Source organism: Gopherus evgoodei, chromosome 4, assembly GCF_007399415.2.
Source record: "Gopherus evgoodei ecotype Sinaloan lineage chromosome 4, rGopEvg1_v1.p, whole genome shotgun sequence".
Lineage (NCBI taxonomy): Eukaryota > Metazoa > Chordata > Testudines > Testudinidae > Gopherus > Gopherus evgoodei.
The window spans coordinates 145,965,098-145,989,178 of record NC_044325.1 but is presented as its reverse complement, the minus strand read 5'-3'; the positions used below and the strand labels follow the sequence as shown (position 1 = coordinate 145,989,178).

Here is a 24,081-nt window from a genome sequence, read left to right as displayed (position 1 = left end):
TGTTCCTTTTTCTCCTTCATCTGCTTTTTCTTTCTTCAGTTTCTTCTTGGGTTACTTCCTGTCTTTGTTTCTCTTTCCTGTCTTTCATGGGTACTGTATATTTCTGTTTTATCACCTTGTGTTGCTTTTGTTTATTTCTTCTCTTTGTTCTTTCTCTTTCCTTCTATTCTGTGGTCTCTCCTCATCCCTACAATCTCATTCCTTCACTAGACGATCCTGGAGTGGGTTTCCTTAGTTAAATTAGTACATATGGTGTCAGACTTGGATAAGAATAACTAAGATCATTAGGAGATTCCCACTATGCGTCACAGAAACCTTCACATGTTCCAGAGCTGTGCCTCATTTAAGAGCAAACTCCAGGCAGGATCAAAATGATTTCTAATTTCAATCTAAGGATTTGAATGCTGAGGTTCCCACTAACATGTGATGTATAATCCCCTTCTCCCTGACTCTGTGCATTTGAATAATAAAGCAATCAGAAATGAGTAGTTTCTAAACACTGACACATGTATGAATTTTTTGGGATGGAAACTCTAGGCTTCCCTTCAAGTATGTGAAATATTCAAAGGATAAGAGAAACTGCTAGAAATAGGGGTGTTTTTACTTAAAAAAAAACATCTAAAACAGGTCCATTCTGGTGAAAAATGTGCCATTTTTGCACATTTTTTATTAAAAAAAGGGCTCCTTTTCCAGTGAAAATGAGCTTTTAGGTAAAAAATTTTAAAGCGTCTGAGTGACTCATCAGCCTTGGGGTCTTTTGGAAATCTCACCCATAGTACCCCAATAGGAAATATAGCATAAATTAAACTGAAATTACTTGGATATGATCATCTTGTTGCTTCTTACCCTTTGTTGCAACTGCTGCTATTTACACTTTCCATAACCATCTCACTGTTAATGTGTGTTCTCCATCTGTCTACCATTTATTGCATAGAGCAGTTTCAAACATTGTGTGAGTGCTTAGCACACATGAATTTATGTGTTTTCTCTCAAGGAGACTGCAGTTCAAAATTTCAAATTGTGTGCTGAATGTTAGGCATCAATACCTGGATCTCAGAGCTGCAGAACTTCCATTGACTTCAGATGGAGCTTAGGGTTCCAAGGACCTCTGAAAATCAGGTCCATCTAGTTGCATTAAATATAGATTTAGGTGCCTGCCTTTAGGAACCCAGGCTTGAAAATTTGGCCATTGGATTTTCCTATTATGAATTTTTCATTCTCTGATTTTTTTTGCATAAATATTGTCAGTTAGGTTGTATTAATGACTAACTCTTGTTTATTATAGGCCTGATCCTGCAAACACTTACACATATGGGTAACTTTATACACATGAGAAGTCCTGTTAACATCAGGGGAACTATTCCCAGAGTTAGTTGTGTGGGCTTCAGACCTTTGCTATGAGAATTGATAAAAAACCAGGAAAATTATATATAACTACATATATATAAAACCTCTTAATGGTTTGTATACAAGAGGTTTGATTTTCAAAAAACAGCACTTCTATACATTTATTTAAAAAAATTTTAAAAAAGAAAAATCATATTAAAATGATTTTTTTCAAATCCTGTCTCATTCACTGAAATGCTTGAAAGTGTTTGCTACATGCTGTAATGAAATATTTCATATCTTATAGACAGAAGAGAAACATCAGCTTCTAATAGCTTACCAGTAATTATTATTTATTATTTATGTTATGGTAGCACTTATAACTCTAGTAAAAATCAGGACTGTATTATGCTGGGCACAGTATACAGACAACACAGCCCCTGTACCAGACATCTTACAATTTAATACGTCACTCCCAAAGATTGGGCCCTCATTTCTCTATGTGCCTGATATTATTTTTTATTTTATTGTCAAGTTTTTATGACAATACCAGAACATTATCCATTGCTGCACCAGATGTTGGAGTTCAATGGGTCTTACCATGTAGCTGGAAACAAATGACCTATTGCTATAAATGTGCCTGAGCCCTCCTGACTCACAGATAGGATTCTACCCCTAAGAGGATTGGAGCAGCGTTAATAGGAAACAATAGACTCCACACTTATAGTAGCAAGGGGCATGAAGATTAAAGTCACTTTTTTAGCAGTAGGTTGGAATTTATAATGTGGAAGAACATGGTTCAACAGCTCAGCTAGGCACACGCTACCACAAAGAAATCAGGCTGCTGTTTAGAAGAATAGCTCCTGGTCCTGCAGCTCCTTACTCACTCATGCTTACCTTTTACTCATGCAAGGAGCCCCAGGGAAGTCAATGGGACTAAACACCTAGGTGAGGGCTTGCAGGAGCACATCCATACTTTGCATTTCTACAGCATTTCCAATCAAGGCTCTATAAGCACCATGTTGATTCACATCAGAGTCTGTATAAGGGGGGAGGGCATGGTCAGCGCAGGCAAATGGGGTCCAGTGGAGTCACCAGTGAGATTAAAGCTACTTTCCCCTAGCAAAGTGCCAAGTGAATTTCATTGAAGTGCAATGTACCAAGATGGTACAGAGAAATCCAATTGGCACCACCCTGCCTCAACAGGGATGGATTTGGCCCAGTGAAATTAAGCTGTGATCCTGTAAATACTTGTGCATGTGCTTAAATTTAGTACCATTAATAGTTTAAGTACATGCACAAGGGTTTGCAAGATCACAGCACCTAAAAAGTTAGGCATTATTACCCCATTTTACAGAATGGGAAGCTGAGTGATTGTCTACGCTGAGCAACAATGCACACTATGACGGTATGATTTCTAAAGTGTACCAACTTGTGGCATGCTAATTTGTCTGTGTAGACCCTCCTAGGCTGAACTAAAAGTCCTCTAGTGTGCTTTAATGTAGTACTGTTTCTGGACAATGGGGCTAATAATACTCCCTGAGTAAAGCTAATTTTTACTGGAAAGGTCTGCAATCTTTCCTTACAAAGGAATCAACATACTTTGTGTTGCTGTCTTAATCAGAGACTGTCAACAATGCCAATTATTTCTCATGTGAATTTTTAAAAATGTTTCAGGTTTTTTTTCTTCAAAATTTCCTGTGATTATTTTTCAGTTTTTCATGAAAAAACTTAAATATTTTTAATTTCAATAGCAGTTTTTGATAAATATTTTTGGTTTTCAGTAAAAAAAAGTAATTTTTGAAAATCAGAACCATTCAGTTTTACCTAAACTGCAACCAAAACTTGAAACTTTTTACTGGAAAACAATTTTTTTTTTACTGAAAATGTGGGTTTTTTTAAGAGACATGCCTGTTCCGAGTCAGTTTTTCAATCAGAAGATTTGGCAACAGTCAGAAAAGATTTATCAATTATATGTGACAGACCTGCAAATATTATTCCAAACGAGGAAGTCTTTGCAGCATCATTTCAATACAGCAAGAGGCCAGTTGAAGAGGAAGGATAGCAAGGAAGTGGGGGAAGCCATCAGGTACACTCTCATCGGGTATTGGATAAGCCTGCATTAATTACTCTCACTGAAAAGATGAAACTATATTTAGCCAGTTGCTAAATCTGGCACTATATACCAATAACCGAGGGATAAATTATACATGTTGATACATGATTAATGATACATGTTATATGTTTACTCTGCCTTTACTCTTCTCTTTCAAATCATATTTATATAAAATGCAAACAAACATGCAACATCAGAAATTCCAATGGCTGGAACTTGAAGCTAGTCAAACCTAGACTAGAAACAAGGTATACATTTTTAACAGTCAGGGTAATTAACCATTGGAACAACTTACTTAGGGATGTGATGGGTTCTCCATCATTTGGAGATATGAAAACAAACTAGACATCTTTTAAAAAGGTATGCTATAGCTCAAACAGAAGTTGTGAGCTTGATGCAATTATTGGGTGAGAAATTATTCGGCCGGTAGATAGATAAATGCTGTTGTAACTTGGGATCTTGGTATGGAAGATTGAATGCCAGCGGTGTAGAGCATTTAATCATTTTCTGCTGTTATATTTGAAAAACAGCTGCATTTTGGAATGTGACTACCGTGTGCACAAAACAAGGTTCTACATGCCTGGGACATTATGTTACCTCATTGTGTAACTTGGTTTTGCCTTGTGGTAATTTTGTGATATTTTCCCACCAAACATAATGGCTTCTCTCTATTTATTTTTGCTCCTCCCAAGTAATTTTAAACCCCTAGCTGCTGGTATGAAAACTCCTGTGCATACTACATGAATTCCCAGCTGTTCAGATTTTTTACACTGCAGATTTTTGCGCAGGCAAAAGTTATCTCCATTCTGCCAGTATATTATTGTATGGGATAGCTTTTAATTATTTCAGTCTGGAGGATTTCTTCCTGCACTACTTCAGCTGTGCAAATTGGTGTAAATGTAAGCAGAGATTATTAGTTTTAAAAACAAAAGAAGAGATCTCTGAAGAACTCTGAACTATAGTAAATAGCTGATACTCAGGGAATGACTAGGGCTCCATGTGATAAGGAATAGATGGCCCTCAGGGGATGACCAACGCTGGATAAAATGACACATAGACTGGAGATGTGCAATGGTATAGTGAGCAGTTTGTTAGATGACTAAGCTGCAAAAGAACCGGTGAGATCCAGATGAGGGTTCTGCCAGATGAGCCATCCCTAAGTTATCACCAGTGACAACAACTCAGAAGCTGCTGTGTTTCCCAGCCAGGAGCATGAAAAGTTAGAATTAGGCAAACTAGACTGCTTTTTATCCTTCAGTCCATTAACAGAGCGTGTTCCCACATGCCAACTTTGATGAAGCCTGGAGGGAAATCAGGAAATGACTGCAGAGGTGTGGGAAGATTGAGTTGTTTGGCATCTGCATTAGCAATCATGTTTGTCTTTGCTGAGCATAAAAATGGCACAAAGAGGTGAGAGGATGTCACCAGGTGTCTTCTGCCCCAGGCAGAGTCATGCCAATCTTTATAAGTATGCAAGAATGGACAAAGCGTAACTCATTTGCTCTGTTGTTCCATGATTCTTAAACAAACTGGGTCTCATTCTCATTTACAGTAAGATCCCTTTTAACTTTTCTGTCAGTCTAAGCAGGCCTTAAGGTGAGCATAAGCCGAGGTAAGAGCTGTACAGCAGCTCTGTTCCCAGGTGCTGGCACAGTGTACAGATCTGGGTGTGTGGCCAGAGCACACTGTCATGGCTATTTTCTACTTCACTGGGCCCACTGGGAGCCATGGAAGCAGACTGTAAATTGGAGAAGACTTGAAACATCTCTAATTTACACCAAGGGCCAGACAGGCTCTATCACGGCCCCAGAACACAGGAAATACAAAGGTGACTTAAAGAGATCTATGCCCTCTCTGCCCCACTGCTGCCCAAAGTGCAGGAATGGAGAAACTAAGAATCAGGCTCACTATTTCTCTTTCTTCTGTAGGCTCATTTGCTACCTCTTTCCAGCTGCCTGCGCAAGCTACCCTATGTCTTGTAAAATTCTCATTCGTTGGAAAATTAGCTATAAAATCAGGCAATAGCCAGAGCCAGTTCACAAGCAGCTATCTGTGGTTTTGCACCAAGGTTCAGAGGAGCCAGCAGATATTTCATGCCAGGCTGGAGCAGCAATAGAAGGGCCCAGACACGTTCAAAAGGCACAGAATGGATCAAAACAGCTGGCAGTGGGAAGATCTATGCCAATATCTATCTATTGAGCTAACTATCTAGACGTTCACCTCTTCTGAGCCCATCACCAGGGGATCTGGGTTGCCACATGCTTTTTATATGTGGGAAAAAAATGACAGTATAGCAGATATTATTATCACTTATAATTTATTACAGTAGTACCCAAAAGGCCCCATCCAAAACTGGGCCCTCAATATTGCACCAGTCTGTTAAATAAACACAGTTTTGCACAGTGAACAAATTACCAAATCCAGTAATGCAGATTGATACTACTGAGGAGGTAATGGTACCATGTACTGCTAAACATCTGCCATTTTTCACTCCAGAGGTGGTTGCATTTCAGTAGTGAAGGTTGTGATTTCTGTATGAAAAAATTGTAAAGCACACAACAAAAGACTCGAGAAATGCAAATTATGTTTTGAATGTTTGTTGAAAAGTTCTGAAACTTCAAATAAACGTAAAACCTTGGCACAAGGTTAAACCTTAGGCAAAGTCCAGGCTTTCCAAAATTAGGAACACCATTAGGTGCTGGGTAGCTGCATGGGCAGTAAGGAGAAGGGAATTTCCTGCTGTTTTTCTGATTCATTGAAACTGAACTGTAATGTTCAACCTGCTCTCTCGAAACCAAGATTCACCCTTGACTCACTGCTCTCCAACTATGAAAAAAGAAGGTAAAATCAGTAAGGGATTGCTAAGAGACATCATTTGCTGACTGAAGCCAGAAAATGTGCCGGGGAGAAGTAATGCACAGTAGTGGAATCACAACAAAAGGTATGTTTATGAGCAGCGATGGAGCTTTGTTATGAACCGGGGAGGGAGTAGTTCTACGGATTTCTGAGAATGCCATCTGTCTGTGCTTTCATCTGTTAATCATGCTTCATCTTAAAGTTTCTCAGTGGTTGATGCTAGGGATCTGTTAGGACAGATCTGTCTATGCCAAATTGAGAAAAAGAACAAAGGTTCAAATTTCTACAAGAGAGAGTGCAACAGAAGAATATTTTGAAACATACCAAGAACATGACTGCCTACACCTCATTTGCTATAATAATATTTTGTCCTTTAAAGGGTTTTTTTTTTAACAAGGATCTTAAAGTGCAGGTCTACTTTGAAAAGAGACTGTATAAACGGCAGGATTGGGGCTCTTTCTCTCTATTTCTCAATAATTTGCAGTTCAGGATAGAAACCATATCTTCATGTATGTCTATCTTGTACCTGCCCCAATGGGACTCCAACCCTGACTAGAGCCTCTAGCCACACTTGTAATATATCAAATAATCATATACGTACTGTTTATTAGTGAGGGGACGTGCTTCCCTCTAACTGCTAGCCCTGCAATCTCATTGTAGGATGTGGGTCAAACTTGTCTGCTTGTTCACCATCATTAGTAATAAGTATTCTGCACAACCCAGTTCTCCCCTGTTGGTTACATTTGTGCAGTTCCATTGTTTTCTGTTATGCCTTTAATGGCTGCATCTACTCCAGACTATTTTCCTATAATCTCCCACTGGTGCTATCAGTTGTTCAATGTGATTAATTTGAGCAAGAGTGTTGTCAAGCTTAGGATGAACAACAGTATTGTCAGTGTTAGGCCTAAAACTTCTGAAAGCTTTATAGAGTGAGCTTTGCAAAAGAATCTTTAGAAACAAAACAAAACAAAAAAATAAGCTTTGCAAAATTAAGCTGTAACTTGTGGTTAAGAGACGCTGCAGCCAAAAAACTGATTCCTATGTGGGTTTGATGGGCTAGGCCTTTAGGCATAGGTCATCAAGATAACCTTACCCACAATCAAGCCAATAGCCCATTTAGAGGCAAGTTACCTAGAGAACTAAGAAAAACCACAGTCGAAACAGTGGGCCATATAGAAATAAGCTATCTCCTTGATCATAATTTATAAAACTAAAACAATAATTGGCTACAAGAAAATAAGTAAACATGAATTATACAGCCAAGCGACAACACTAAATTTGGCCTAACCTGATTGGTTGATCTGTTTCAAAACACAGCGGGCAGATGAAATTTAATGTGTAGAACCTCAGGTGTGTGTGTGTGTGCGCGCGCGCGTCTTGGTCTAAGAAGTTATTCTCTTTGATTGGTCTGACCCACACCCCCTGAACCGCACCAACTATCTGCACCTGGCCAATGCAAAGAGCGGTTGACTAGAAGGTAACATATTCTTGGCAGGGTAAGATTTTAAAAGAAAAAGTCTGGTTGCATGCAAAATAAGGTAACGGAGTACAGAAGTCTAGGTTGCTCAAGCTGTTTTGATCTCAAGTTGTACTGACGCTGTAGTATTAAAGAATGATAGCGTTGGGATAATTTAATCTCAGATTATATTAGTGCTGCAGTATTAAAAATAGTAGTAAAAGTTTAATACTAGTGTTAAATTGTTTAGAAATAGTAGAAAGTTGTTAATCAATTTATAGTATCTTTGTACTTATAATTATTAAGGGTAGGAATAAAACTTGTAAGATTAATAGTTAATAAGTAATAATAGCTTTGCATGTACTCATGCCTGTCATCAGTAAAAACTGGCAATGTTAAGAACATGCTTTTATAGTAATAAATAGCTAATGCATAACATTACCTGTACTTGTGCTTGTTTGCAGTATAATTTGCCATTTATATTAATCCTTATTCAATGCTGGTCTTTAATTTTTCTTTTCCTATTCTGTCTGTGTTGCATTTATAGCCATAAGTCATTAAAGGCCTAGCTTGAGGAATAATCAGTAGTTTTAATTTCTTTATACGGACACCACTTAACCTCATTACATTTGTGTTGGGAAGTACCGATCACCCAGAGCCCCATTTGGGCCCTAATGTTTGTCCCCTTCTTCCTATATTTCCACATTCAGCTTCACCAGCAGAAGCTGAGTTGGTGCAGTCTCCCAGCATTTTAAGTACTCTGTCCTCCAACCTTGCCCAGATCAGGCCTTGAGCGCAACAGTTAAAACACTAGCTGCCACCAGCACCTTTTCTCACTCTGAAATTTTAGAGAGAAAGCCTAGTGTATTCAGGCTCTTTGTTGCCTGTGAAACCCTGTTGTGTTTTCCCAGGTGTTGCTTAGGCAGAATTTGGCTCTGAAATTGTTATTTGGCTAACAATTTTGTGGATGATGCAGGAGCCAGGCTATAGTCTAGCTTTCTCTCCTTGTAGCAATGCTGGTTCCCACAGGGCTCACAGGAACAGTGGCAGCTTAATTAGGGCTTGTTTACACATATAAGCTGACTGAAAGCAAAGTAATTATACTGGAATAAAGCCACTTTTATTCCATAACAGAGTGTCCAGACAGGGCACTATATTGGCATAGCTATAGCAGAATAATTATACCACTATAATTTTCCTGGGCAGACAAGCACTTACTTCCAATGGAACAGGTATGGCTCTGCAGATGGGCTACAAGCAGGCTGTCTTTATTATCACTTTACAAAAGTAAGTTCCCCCATCTCAGAAGCAGGGAAACTGAAGTGTACAGAGGGAGTGTGACTTGCCCAATGTTCCAGCAAGTCTGAGCCAGGAGTAGAATCCAAGGCCCAGATTCTTCTCCCTGGGATAAAACACACTTGAATATAACTCCAGAGATCCTGCATCTCTGGATCCAGTCCATCGAGAGGTGCCGTGTGTTGGGTGTGCTGCCCCTCTGCACTGCCCCCCAACACCCTGTGAAACTGTGTACCCAGTGGGGTATGGATACAGGAGCTGACCCACTAAATGCCCCCCACTACTCCTTAGCAACCCCCCCCCCACTTCAACAGCTCTCAAAATCCCCCCCAGTGCCCCCAACACCTCCACCCCTAGCTCTCACTGCTCCCTAACTCCCCGCCTCCGCCCCATCCCGAGCGTGGCCGGGCCCCTCCCCAGCGCGGCTCCCGGGGGCGGGGCGGGCTGCGGCTGCGCCCGGCTGCACCTGGCCAGGTGAGGTAAGGGGGGAAGGGCGGAGCCGAGCCAGGAGCTGGGGCAGCGCCGGAGCCGGCTGCGCGGTGAGTGAGCGAGAGTCTGGCCGCACTCCCCTCCCCCCAGCCCCTGCCCCCCCGCACTCCCCGCCCCCCTTCCTCCCCCAGCCCCTGCCCCCTTACTCCCCCAGCTCCTGTCCCCCCACCCCCGCACGCCCTGCTCCCTCCAGCCCCTGCCCCCTTCCTCTCTGTACTCTCTCCCCCGTACTCCCCGGCGCCCCCCACTCAGGCTCCTTCCCTTCCCAGTCTCCAGCCTGCCCCTTCCCACCCTTCACCCTCCTGACCCCCAGCCCGCCCCTTTCCACCCGTCCACGGCCCCTTCCCACCCCTCCACCTCCTGCCCCCCAGCCTCTCCCTTCCCACTCCTCAGCCCCATATCTCTCAGCCTGCTCCTTCCTATCCCTCAGCCTCCTGCCCCTCAGCCTGCCCCTTCCCACCTCTCCGCCTCCTGCCCCCCAACCTGCCCCTTTCCACCCATCCTCTGCCCCTTCCCACGCCCCTCAGCCTGCCCCTTCCCACCTCTCCGCCTCCTGCCCCCCAACCTGCCCCTTTCCACCCATCCTCTGCCCCTTCCCACGCCCCTCAGCCTGCCCCTTCCCACCTCTCCGCCTCCTGCCCCCCAACCTGCCCCTTTCCACCCATCCTCTGCCCCTTCCCACGTCCCTCAGCCTGCCCCTTCCCGCCTCCTGCCCCCCAACCTGCCCCTTTCTACCCATCCTCTGCCCCTTCCTATCCCCCTCCCTACAGCTCCCTCCTGTCCCCCAGCCTGTCCCTTCCCACAGCCCTTTCATATGCCTCAGTCTCCTGCCCCTTCCCACCCCTCAGCCCCATGCCGCCCCCCACCTGCCCACAGCCCTTCCAACCACTCAGTCTCCTGCTCCTCAGCTGGCCCCTTCCACTACCCCATGACTCCATCCTAGCCAGCCCCCACCCTATGGCTTACACCCACCACCATCTGCCCTGGGGATGACCCCTATGACTCAGGGGAAGCCCTGAGGGAAAATGGTTTAAGCTGAGCTAGGCCTTGTCCAGACTAGGAAAAGAAGGTACATCTTTTCAACTGAGCTGGATTAATCCAGTTCAGACCCTCTGTAAGCACCAGTGCAGGCAGTTTAACATGTCTAGACTGATTCTAGCAGGTTGAAAGATGGTCTTGGCAACAGGGTTACTACCTGGCTGGTAATTGACCAGCCTGGCTGTGTTATTTTTATGGTAAAGTTAATCTGTATCTATGCTGGTGTTAAGCTAACTTGATTGTTAAAAGCACAATTTTTGTTAGCCTATAAAAAGCCTTAGGTCACTTACTGCCACGTGTAGTTGACCCCTCTTGCCTTAGTCTGTGGGTGGGCCATGGAAAGCCTTGGGACTAGTCTACATGTAGAAATTGATCAGCGTCGTTAAATGCTGGTCAGTTTCCTGAAGTAGACAAGGCCTTAGCTATGTGGGGATTCCCATAGAGAGAGAGGACAATGGCCACCTCTAATCTAGTGTCTTGTCTCTGAAAACTGACCTACGCTAGGAAAATGTTGTTCCATTGATGTTTGGCCACTGGCATTTTAAGCACTGTTATCCTAACCATATTTATCCATTTGGTGTTCATTAAACTAATGGCAGCCTGCAGCCTGTCTACACTAGGCTTCACAATTTGGCTAACAGTAATGGAGCTGCACCAGTGTTGGCAATGGTAGGAAACCTCTGCCAAGTTTCCCTAGTATAGACAAGATCTGAGTAGTGATGTCCATCCACTCAGTGGTTCAGAGAAAAAGAACAGCACTCCAATGATGTACCTTACTGTGCTTTGCTGTCCCTTGTTGGGAAGTTTCTTCCCCTAGTATGTTTGGAAAAGCTATGAGGGAGTGCAAGAGACCCTGGGGTAGGAATGACTGTACCCCAGCTAATCCAATTTACTTTCCATGATTTGCTGTCTGTGTAATTGTGATATCTCTTGGCTTAGGCCAAGGGTTGTCAACCTTTCAGAAGTGCTGTGCAGAGTCTTCATTTATTCAATCTAATTTAAGGTTTTGTGTGCCAGTAATACATTTTAACGTTTTTAGAAGGTCTCTTTCTATAAATCTGTAGTGTATAACTAAACTATTGTTGTATGTAAAGTAAATAAGATTTTCAAAATGTTTAAGAAGCTTAATTTAAAATTAAATTAAAATGGACAGCCCCGTCCCCTCCCCAGACTGGTGGCCAGGACCTGGGCAGTGTGAGTGCCACTGAAAATCAGCACGCATGCCGCTTTCGGCAGGAGTGCATAGGTTGCCTACCCCTGGCTTAGGCAATGAAAAGCAAGTCAGTTTCATTTCTGTTTAAAGGTAGTTTTCAGTTCACTGTTTGCAACACAAACCTTGCAGCTGGGGAATATAGTGAGAACTGAGGTATGTAGGTAGGACAACATCGATACACCAGGCTTCCTGGATTGGGTATCAGGATGGCACAGGGTAGCCAACCCTCCAGGATTGTTCTGGAGTCCCCAGGAATTAAAGATTAATCATAATTCAAGAGTATATCATGTGATGAAACCTCCAGGAATACATCCAGGCACAACTGGCAACCCTAGAGTAGCAGCTTTTCTACCCTTAACAGTAAGATGGGCCAAGCTACATCACTCGAGTGTGAAAACTTATGTATTAGGTGTATAAATCTTAAAATTAACTGTACTTGATATGGCTCTAGGGCTGCATCTTCACTTCCGAGTTAACTTGAGTTAGTGAGAGCAGAAGAACACTTGAGCTGTGTGGAGTGATTGGATTAGCAGCAGAGTTGTACTAACTCAGCAGTAGCCAACCCGTACCTCCTAATGGGCTAGTCATAACTCAAGTTACAGGCACTACCACACTTGAGTTAAAGGGTTTTGTATGGATGGGACTAGAGTTAGGAGCGAACACACATGTTTAACTTTACACAGATTTTTTTTTGTTATGCTGAAAATTCACTAGGAGATTCCTTTTTGTCCTTTTCACCAGTGTATTCTGCATCCGTTTTAATAGTGTGTGGTAAGCCGGAGTATGAGTCTACACTGCACCCACCTGCTGTGTGCTTATGTCTCATGTGGTCACTGCTACAATTCAGTGAAAGTCTTGGAGTGCGCCACATGGTATGTTAGTGCAAGGCAGTCTGGTGTGCTGTAGTTTTACACCATGGCTGGCTGCACACCAATTTGACAAACCCTTAGTCCAAAGTAGACAGAACTTGATGACCTTATAGGGATGCAACAAAATGTTTGTTTGTTACAATTTTTGGAGACAGCTCAAGATATGCTTTCCAGAGCCATAAAGGAACAGAAAGGAGCTTTTGTAGGTGGATAGCTAACTTCTTGTTGACATTCTTTTATGCTGTTGGGATATTATTTTATTAACAATGCTGTTTTAGGGCATCTGAAGTCTTGAATAGGCATCTTTTAACCTATTTCTTAAATCTAAATTAAAACAGCATTTTGCAGCAGGATCTGAGTATTTTTCCCACTTGATAATAAAACAAACTCTATTCTGGTTACAGATTAACTCTCTCTGATCACTTGTATCACGTGCCTTGGAATTGGACCTGCAGGTATTTCTACAAATACATTGATGTATTTAGTCTTACGGTAGCTTCTTTAAAGCTTTTTGCACCTATTCTGAAATCATATTTTGTGACTTTTACATTAATAATCCTCAGTAGATAGTGAGAGATTCATGTATCTTCAACAACTATTCTTGATTAGGAAAAATATTTATGTTGTAAGATTTATGCACTCAATACATAAGTCCTTTTGGACCAAGGTTTTGTATGCTAAAAATCAGGCCAGATAAAAATAGTTATAAAGAAGAGTTTTGAGCCACTCAAAAATGCAAACTTTAAACATGTACATGTACATGTAATTTAAGCCTCTTTTCAAGTAATTTGAGCCTGAAATTTAATATACTGTAAAATTATCTAAAGAATGCTGTCTATATTATAAATATCTTGAATTTTTTATAGAATATAAGTCTTAATTACATGCAATTTTCATGTGATTTTTTAAACTAGTTTTCACCTTGTCTGGTTGTTTACTTGATTCATTTCAAACTGGGAGTACATGTTAGATTGTTTGTTTTACTTTTCATTTGACATCTGGTTCTCATACACTGGTAAAATACTACAATGTTTGAGTTGCAAACACAGTAGATGAGTATTTATTTAAATCTCAACAAACTTTCAGTTGATTTTTAAAAAGAGAAGGTATTTCTGTTAACAAGTTTAATAAAACCTTTTTGTTCACAAAACCTGAACTTGGGAAAAAGTAAATCTTTGTTGTTCATTTCCTTTCAAAGCTCTCTTGTAACCAAACTAAAAATGTACTGGTTAGTGTAGTTTGGCATATTGAATAATGAGAGATATGAATGTCCTTTGCAAATAGCTGCAAGATTTGAACTACAGATGACTTTGATGGCTGTTTGGAATACACCATGTAGATGTGCAACTACTTTCAAATTAAATCTGTATTTGGTATCCTCCGCTACAAAACTCATTTGAGACTACCCTGCAATTGCTGAATTTTTGGGCTGAGCAGGGGCATGTTTTTTATTTCAGTTGAGGAGGGAAAAGAATATTGTGATTGTGGATAATCTGATCAAGTAGTTCAAGTTTTTTTTAAACTCTAATATCTTATCTTCCACTGTTTGTTTTTAGCTTTATCTCTTGCATAACAAGCTTTGCAGCATCTAAAACAACATTCTGATTGGGTTTTATCCTTCACTTTGCTCAATTATTAACACAAATTATACACCAACTTCTAATGTAGAAGGCTTCTGCTTTTACAATGATTTAACCCAGACTGTTTTAAACTGTTTGAAAACATTAAGGCCTTTTTTTAGTGACAGATTAGTAACTGTTTTTAGTAGAATATAATCTGGTTAAAATCTAATAGCTATTATGTATTTAAAACATGCTTTCAAATAAATATAGAAGAACGGCAATTAACCATCACATATGATATTCCTAATTCAGTTTCTATTGCTCAGCTTCAAGAAACTGTTAACTTTATTAGTGAATAAGAGACTCAGTTAATTCTTGGTGCTTTTCCTACTGATTGGTTTTTGTCTTTCTATAGATAATGGCATTACATCCACGCAGAGTTCGTTTGAAACCCTGGCTAGTAGCCCAGGTAGATAGTGGCATGTATCCAGGCCTCGTATGGCTTAATCGGGAAGCAAAGCGATTTCAGATCCCCTGGAAGCATGCAACTCGACACAGTCCTCAACATGAAGAGGAGAACACCATCTTTAAGGTGGGGGAGGAAGGGCAAAAAAAAATCCTAAATTTGTGACACTGCTTTTCTAGCTACTTTTAAGCATTTGAATCTTGTTTTGTTTTATATTTTTTCCGCATGAACTGTTAAAAACAAATACTTTGTAATGCTTTATTCTCTTGCTACCTAATGTTTATAAGTCAGACCAGAAACTTGCAAACGACACCACGAGTCTTTGTATTTAACTTCCTACACAAACTGAACACACCTCTTTGCTACCTATAATCCTGTGAATTCCAACACATAGGCAACAACTCTAGGCTGGAGATGAAGTGTTGAGAGTTGTTTGGAATAATTATTGGATGATCTTTCTAGTAACAATTTGTAGCCAAATTTTGCCCTCTAAATGCATCCAGTTCCTTTGACTTCAGAAGGAATGTTGCATGCATCTGAGTGCAAAATTTGGCATTTAGTTGGGGGAGAGAATTGTTAAAGGTATCACTGTACTCATTTGTGCTTCTTTCAAACTGCCAGCCTAATTCCATTATTGTAGAAGACTTCCTAGTTACTGCTGACTTTTAACAGATTTGTTTCCTGTAATATCTACCTTTTCCTGGAAAGTGGCTGGCTTGTTCTGAATATTTAGTGGCAAACTTTCATTTAGATTAATATTTCCTCTGTGCATAATTTGATCTGAAATCAGAATATGGAATAAATTTGCAGTGAACAAATTCAAGTGCGCCTCCTTTTTCTGATATCCACTATTGTCCCGTTGTAATGTCTCCCAAGGCAGTCTCATGTGGAATCACAGAATTTGTCTGCAATGTGTGGCTGGATGCTACTGTTACACAAATTCTGCCTGTGTAACGGTAGCATGCAGCCACATGCTGCAGACAAGTTACTAAGGCAGAGTTTAGGGTTGTTTAAAAGAAAACTAGTATCTTGGCTAGTGCATTTTCCCCCTATTTAAACCAGCTTGTTCTAACCCAACAAACTATGGCCCAAATTTTCAAGAGTGAGTAGTGATTTTTGGGTGTCCAACCTGAGAGATCTAGAAGGGACCTGATTTTTGAGAAAGTGCTGATGTTCAACATTGTGTAAATCAGGTTTCATTAAGGTCTCTCAAGCTGGACACCCAAAATCACTAGTCACTCATAAAAATTTGAGCCTTTTTTGTGTTAGGAGAGAAAGATAATGTGCAGGGGAACAAAGGTACTTTATTTGTTAGCTGCTCTAAGAAGTGTTGTAGCTTAGAAGATTTCTTGTAAAAGATGACAATTTTTATAATGTATTTATTTGGAAACCTGACACAATTAAAAATCGGCATAACAGGACTCAGATGAACACTGTGTACTTTGCTCCCAGGCATGGGCTGTGGAAACAGGGAAGTACCAAGAAGGAGTTGACGATCCAGACCCTGCAAAGTGGAAAGCACAGCTCCGATGTGCTCTTAACAAAAGCCGAGAGTTCAACCTGATGTATGATGGCACGAAAGAGGTGCCAATGAATCCCGTTAAAATTTATGAAGTGTGTGATATCCCGCAGTCCCAAGGATCAATCATTAACCCAGGTGAGGAAAAGGGTGACACAGTGCAAGTTACTAAGCAGGCATCAGTCCAATACAAGGGCCTTGTTCCCCTGATATATTAACTCTTCAGCTACCTCTGCAATCAAAGTTGCAAGCATTGCTGACAGGTTGGGGGGGAAAGGGGGTCCATGATGACTAATTAAACTAAAGGATTTAGACCCACATTCATCCCCCTTTGCTGAAATTGATGGAGTTATACTGGAGTGAGCTTAGCTCTTTACATAGGAACATAAGAATGGCCATATTGGGTCAGACCACTGGTCCATTTAGCCCAGTATACTGTCTTATGACAGTGGCTGCTGCCAGATACTTCAGAGTGAATAGACAGAACAGGCCAATAATTGAGTAATCCATCCTCTATTATCCAGTCCCAGCTTCTGGCCGTCAGAGGTTTAGGGACACCCAGAGCATATGTTTGAGTCTCTGACCATCTTGGCTAATAGCCATTTATAGACCTCTCCTCCATGAACTTAACGAATTCTTTTTTGAACCCAGTTATATTTTTGGCCTTCACAACCTCCCCGGCAACAAGTTCCCTAGGCTGACTGCATGTTGTATAAAGAAGTATTTCCTTATATTAGTTTTTAAAGCTCCTATTAATTTCCTTGGGTGACTTCTGGTTCTTGTGTTATGTGAAGGTGTAAATAACATTTCCTTATTCACTTTTAGGACACCATTCAGGATTTTATAGACTACTATCATATCTCCTCTTAGTTGTCTCTTTTCTAAGATGAAATGTCCAAGTCTTTTCAATTTCTCCTCATATGAAAGTTGTTCTATACCCCTAGTTGTTTTTGTTGCCCGTCTCTGTATTTTTCCCAGTTCTAATATATCTTTACTGAGATGGTGTGACCAGAGCTGTACGCAGTATTCAAGGTGTAGGCCCTTATTTCCTAGTATATTAAATGTTGCACAGTCCGGGGTGGTTATGCTTCTCAGTCTGCATCTTACCTCGTTAACATAAATTATTTTAAACATGATTTTAATGCATATTATTTATAACTCTTCTCAGGGTTGTGCACGGGGGGGCCAAGCATGGGTATCCCCACCCTCCCATAACCAATGGGGCACAGAACTCCTCTGGCCACTGGGGCTGGGAGTAGGGTGACCAGATCACCCAGGTCAAATATCGGGATGTGGGGGGGGCAGGGCAGGGCAGGGGCAGAGCAAGTGGCGGCAGAGCAAAAAAAAAAAAAAAGAAAAGAAAAGAAAAGAAAAATCCTTCACCCCTGATTCCTCCTCCCTCTGCAAGTGCTGAAGGGAGGCCCGGGAGACTCTAGGGAGCGCGGGGCCAGGGTGAGTGTGAGTCCGGCCTGGACTCGGGCGCAGTACCTAGAGGGAGAGTAGGGGGTGGCTTGCGGGGCTAGGCGGTGGCTGTTCTCCCCACCTGGGCAGCAGGACTCAGGAGCAGCTGCTGCTGCAGCTCCCACTGCCGTGGGGGGAGGAAACAACCGCTGGCCATGCTCGGTGGCTGCGGCTCTGGCGCCCACGAACCACCCGGGCCTGTTGCAGGGACCCAGCAGCGCGCATGCTGCTCCCAGCCCCTGGCCAGTCGCGTCTGGGCTGGCTGCCCAGCTGGTGCAATCCCATGGGTGACCCCGGAGTGGGGGCAGCAGGCCCCAGCCCCCACATCCCACTTGGGTCCCGTTGGGAAACAAACGGGGCTGGGCTGCAGATGCCTCCACCGCGGGATTGCACCAGCTGGGCAGCCAGCCCAGATGTGACTGGCCAGGAGCTGAGTGCAGCGTGCGCGCTGTTGGGTCCCCACAGCAGGCCTGGGCTCAGGGGGTTTGGTCCCTGGCGCCAAAGCTGCAGCCGCCGAGCACCACATGCTTGGCCACTTCCTCCCCCCGCGGCAGTGGGAGCTGCAGTAGCAGCTGCTCCCGAGTCCTGCTGCCCAGGTGGGGAGAACAGCCGCCGCCTGGCCCCGTGGGCCACCCCCCTACTCTCCCTCCAGGTACCAAGCCTGAGTCCCGCCTGCTCGGGGCCAGGCTGGACTCTCACTTACCCCGGCCCCGCGCTCCCCTGCGTCTCATAGGCATGGCGTGCTTGGCAAGAGGTGGGGATTTGGGGAGGGAGCCAATGGAGGAAGGAGGGGTTGGAGGAGGGCGTCATCTCTTCCGGGCTCCGGAGCCTTTGCTTGTTTGTCCAGTGTCCCGACCTAACATTGGTTGAGATTTGGGACAAATAAGCAAATATCGGGACAGTCCCGATAAAATTGGGACGTCTGGTCACCCTAGCTAGGAGGGGCAGGGGTGGGGTGAGCTCCTCCAGTCACTCGGGGTGTGGTGTGTATGTGTCAGTGTCAGTGTCAGAGCTCCTTGGGCTGCTGGGGGGTGGGGTGGCAGGAGTGGCCACAGATAACAGAAGGTGCCCTTCCAAAAACCTCAGTTATTTTATTTCTGCACATGCCCCAACTCTTCTGATGTTGGTAAAGCATGCAAGTTAACATCTGATACTCCACAAAACTAGTTTCTAATTTACAGTATTTACCAGTAAGTGCACTACAGTGAAGGATTGTTCTAAGATTTCGGGGGGGGCGGGGGTGTGAGGTGAATGCTGTGAGCGGTACCCTTTTTGCCAGTGAAAAATGTCACAATCTGGAAGTAAAAAGGAAATTGGTCAGGGCCTGACAAATAGCAGCTATCTTCACTGTGTGCTGCTGACCTTCGAAACCGTTCAAGGTAAATGGGCTAAAATTGAAAAGAGAAACTAAACTCACATTGGGCAAAATTCAAACACTTCTATGGAATTTGACCAGTAATTAATTTTGCCCAGTTTCTTCATACTAAGCTTTGACTTAAGTTTGTAACTGAGACCGATCTCTTTGTTGCTCAACGAGTGCATCTGTTGGCCCCCTACTGATGATCTATGTCTCTTGTTCTCAGTTGTTAATGAAGTTCGGTATTGCTTGCTAACCCCATATTGTCTGGTTATGTACAGGCTCCACTGGCTCTGCTCCATGGGATGAGAAAGATAATGACCTTGATGAGGAGGAGGAAGAGGAACTGAATCCATCTCAGCATGTTCCCATACAGGATACCTTTCCATTTCTTAATATCAATGGTTAGTAGAATAGGATATTATGTGTCAATGAAGCGATGGACTTGTAAATCAATGTATGCAATCAGCATTTTAATTTAGTTGTCTGTTTGTTAATCAATACTATGATAGAGGGCAGTATGGCCTAGTACATAAAGTACTGGACTGGGGCTTGAAAGAACTGGGTTCTGTTCCTGGGTGACCATGGGCAAATGACTTCACCTCTTTCTGCCTTAGTTTCCCTATCCGTAAAACAGGGATGATGATCCTGATCTCCTTTGTAAAGCACTCTGAGATCTGTGGATCGAAAGCACTACATAAGAGCTAAGTGGTATTATTATTAAAGAAAACTTGTAACTCTATCAGAAAATGAGAGGGAGTGCTTAAAAATAGACTTCTGAAAGTTTTCTTCTCAGACCAACTTATCCTTCGCTTCTTGCCTTGTAAAGAAATCTGTTAACACACCAATATTATATCCCACATTCACAAATCTGTTCTTTCACTACTTCAGTTTACATCCATACCAACTTGATTCCTCTAATAAAGCTTTTTAAAAAGAAAACTGCTGCACGCTAAAAAGCAAAAGGATGCTCTATTCTATATGTCAAATCAAAATATCCTGTAATAATGGATAGTCTGTGATTTCTTAAATAGCTGCTGTTATATTTTTTATGCAGCTAGGTTCAGGTTTGGCAGATTTTAATTGTACTGTTGTCTCAGAACTTAAATGCACTTTTTTATTAGGTTTCCGAAGGGTCAGAACTGATGTCTAAAATTTTCTAGACAGTCTGGTTAGACAAGATGCAGTGAAGCTGTCCCTTTCCCATTCTCTAAATCTTTGACCTGAGCTGTTTTTATGAAAGGTTGCTAGTTCTTAATTAAACTAAAGACATTCTTTGTGTTAGAAACTGCTCCAGTCAATGCAATAATACTAGTACTTAGCTGTCATAATAGTATTCCTAGAGAGTGACTGAAGTTTACCATCTTATAGATATTTGAACCTATTTGCATTGAGATTGTTTAGTCCATTTCTCAGTTAGTGTGGTTGTTGTATGTTGCCTATCCACTGACACTCTTTGGCCATCTCAGACCATTGCAGTCTGACATTGTCTGGATACTGAACTCCCTTCCAGTCTACGAAGATGTTTACCAGTATGCTTCCACCTGACCTAAGGCAGTGTTGGGGGAGAAGTGGTGTAAGAGAAATCATTGTTCATGTGTTACCAGCTCTCTGATTAGAGGGTGGAAGACCAAACAACTGCACCAGTTTTGCCTTAGAGCAGCTTCTGCACTTAACAGAATAATTTTGGGAACAAGGGAATGAGAGCGGATGTTCCTATTCATGCCTCTGTCCCTCTATATTTGACACTATGGAAAGCTAATGATAGCACTTTGTCAATTCTGCGGCACAGTTCTGTCTAGATAAATTAGTCATGTTAATAAAAATGCAGTCATTACTGGACCAAATAAATGTTCAGTTTTTTTAACTATTTATTTATTTACTTAGGAAGATAGCAAGGATTTATAAACTTGTTACGTAAATATTAGAACAAAGTACTCATTAAAACAGCTAGCTTTTGTTTAAAGGCATTATACAGGAATATAGTAATAAGATCTTTCTATTAACAAGGTGCTACCATATTAGAGAGTGAGCATCATTATAACACCTATAATATGTTTCTAATAACTTTATTAAATAGAGTGAAATCTCTGCATGAGTTTTTAACAGACCAGGCATGTCTGTCAAATGCTAATAAAAAAAAATTGGTCAGCCGTGCTAATTTTTTGCAGGTGAATGTAATTTGTCAAAGTTTTTTAGTTTTTTAAAATATACTTGTTCTCAAACTTACTTGATTCTTCTGTATAGATTCCCCAATGGGGCCAGCCAGTGTGGAAAACTGCAGCCCTGAAGCAGTGTGGCCAAAGAATGAACCTCTAGATATGGAGATGCCTCCATCTGCTCTGCAGCATGATTTCTTCAGCTCTCCTGAGCTCTGGATTAGCTCTCTTCCTAGTAAGTGTATCTGTGGATTTCTAGTGCATCTGTCACTGTGGCTAAAATAGTCTGATTTACTTTACTGTTACTGCATTTTGACCTCTTACACTTCTGCACACAGATAACTGTACATATTTAAAATATACTTCATCAGGTCTAATTTATATTGTAATGTTCTTCCTGCAAATAACTTCTACCCTGTCTTATCTGGTGCATGGCAAGGTCTTTGCTTAACTGGAACAAAGTCATTCTAACAATTTATCTCTTAGTGACAGATCTAGAAATCAAGTTTGAGTATCGAGGAAAAGAGATTGGGCAGACGACGACTGTAAGCAACCCCCAGGGCTGTAGACTCTTCTATGGAGAACTGGGCCCTATGCCAGACCAAGAAGAGCTGTTTGGACCTATTAGTTTGGAGCAAGTAAAATTTCCAGGAACAGACCAAATCACCAACGAAAAGCAGAAGATCTTCACAAGTCGGCTACTAGATGTTATGGACAGGGGACTGATTCTGGAGGTCAGTGGCCATGCCATCTATGCCATTCGGCTCTGCCAGTGCAAGGTGTACTGGTCTGGACCATGTGCTCCTTCATCCATCGCACCAAACTTGATTGAGAGACAAAAGAAAGTCAAACTCTTCTGTCTGGAAACATTTTTAAGTGGTAAGTAACTTGAAATAGGCAATAATGTTGAGAACTGGCCTTTCAGCTGACAGTGCTATTCCAGCTTAGGCTGGAATAGCCAGCCTGGGGTCAGTCTTGATAGTCTTACTCCTCATTTCAGTGCCCAATGAAGTAAATGGGAGTCTTTCCATGGACTTCAATGAGCTTTGGATAAGGCCTAGGGTAAGAAGGGAAAAGTGAACAGATATTGTCTTCTGCTAAACAACTAACTGCTTATTTTATTCATTGAGCAGCATTGGTGGCTAGTGTAATTCCTGGAGAACCTTTTATCCAGGAGAGCAAAAAAGCTCTGAGATGCGAGAAAAGTGATGCTGGAAGGGTAAACATTTTTCGCTGGAATAAAAGTGGAGATTCTGAACAGGATGCTTTGTAATAAGCACTCATATTCAGATGGTGGAGCAGGATACTGTACCACCACCAGAAACATAACGCCCCATTTGACATCCACACTGCTTCTTTCCTTAGAGCTGATTGCCCATCAGAAAGGACAGGTAGAAAAACAGCCACCTTATGAGATCTACTTCTGTTTTGGAGAAGAATGGCCTGATGGAAAACCTAAGGAGAGAAAGCTGATAGTGGTTCAGGTAAGGGAGCTATGGCTCTGCCAAACAAGCATCTGTTAAAACAAGTGGATGAATCGAGTACCGATTTCCTTAATACATTTTCTCCATATCAGCATATGTGACAGTGTACAACTTCTTCATGAGATAAGAAACCAGAACTGCAAGCTGGAGGATTCTTTTGGCTTTTAAATCAAAGTAAAATGGAATCCACTTACAGTGAAGTGGAATGTTTCTGCAGCTCAGGTGATAATGAAACTGTTCTATGGATAAAGAGTCTACCACTACAGAAGTGTCTTGGCATACCTGAGTGTATTGGAACCTTACTCTGCCACTTTTAGGTTATCATCCTCATTAGGCTAAAATAACTGCTTTCTTTTAAACAGGTAATTCCAGTGGTAGCTCGGATGATTTATGAAATGTTTTCTGGTGACTTCACACGTTCCTTTGACAGCGGCAGCGTGCGGCTTCAGATCTCCACACCTGACATTAAAGACAACATTGTTGCCCACCTGAAACAGCTGTACCGCCTCCTGCAGAATCACCAAGAGGGCTGGCCAATGCAGGCACCAACTATGCATATTGCTCAGCCACTCCCAGCACAATGATATATTTTCAAGTCTCTGACTTAACTCTGCTCTACTCTCTGGTTTCTTATATGTACATAGAAAAGGATATTTTTAAATGGTGCCTTACCCCTATATAAATAAAACCTGTGTAAATCCTATATACAGATGGTCAAATTTCAACAGTATATGAAATTCACTTTTTTGAGAGAATAAAATGAAAGGCTTTGAAGCAGTACCTTTAATTACACTACACTTTTGACCTCAGGCTAGTTTGCTTAAGCAATCTATGTATAAATCACAGGTTTTAACATCTTAAATATTTTGAAATAGCTAATGCTTGCAGCCTTGTGTATAAAATAATTGATCAATGTAAAAAAAACAGTTTTTTAATTATCAACTGTCAATGTGCTTTTTATTCTCTATTAAAATTGCTTTGAGAAATAATGGACCAAGATTAAAATAGTTACTTTGAATTTTCTGTAGCAGCAAATGACTGTCTGGTGCTTCATCTACAGTCATGCATTATATATCGATACATGCAGGGGGCTGGACTTGATGACTTCTCAAGGTCTCTTCTTAGCCCTACATTTCTGATTCTGTGATTTCACTTCAGAGAATGCTACCATGCAGGTCCTGGACTTCAATATCTTATCTAACAGCCTAAATTTGGCCTCCAGGACCTCTCTTCTCCCTTTCCCTGTGTCATCACAAACCCAAATACCTATATTTCTGTATAAACTGCCTCATGCATAAATAGGAGAAAAGAGGCTAATAGGTGTAACTTTTTTTCATTATTCAGTTGCCTATTTCACTTCCTGACTATAGTTGTGCTGCTCTCAAGTATTCCTGGATCTCCCTTTAGTGAAGTG

General features: G+C 41.8%; 1 protein-coding gene across 1 annotated transcript; it reads left to right on the top strand.

The window, feature by feature from the left end:
* Positions 1-9,543: 9,543 nt before the first annotated feature.
* On the top strand, positions 9,544-23,614 carry IRF6 (interferon regulatory factor 6). Its single transcript, XM_030562714.1, has 9 exons — positions 9,544-9,589; positions 13,064-13,114; positions 14,637-14,813; positions 16,140-16,344; positions 19,306-19,428; positions 21,272-21,418; positions 21,670-22,062; positions 22,549-22,667; positions 23,030-23,614. Exons 3-9 carry the CDS (start codon positions 14,640-14,642, stop codon positions 23,249-23,251), a joined length of 1,383 nt encoding a protein of 460 aa, XP_030418574.1. The 5' UTR covers positions 9,544-9,589; positions 13,064-13,114; positions 14,637-14,639; the 3' UTR covers positions 23,252-23,614.
* The last annotated feature ends 467 nt before the right edge of the window (positions 23,615-24,081 follow it).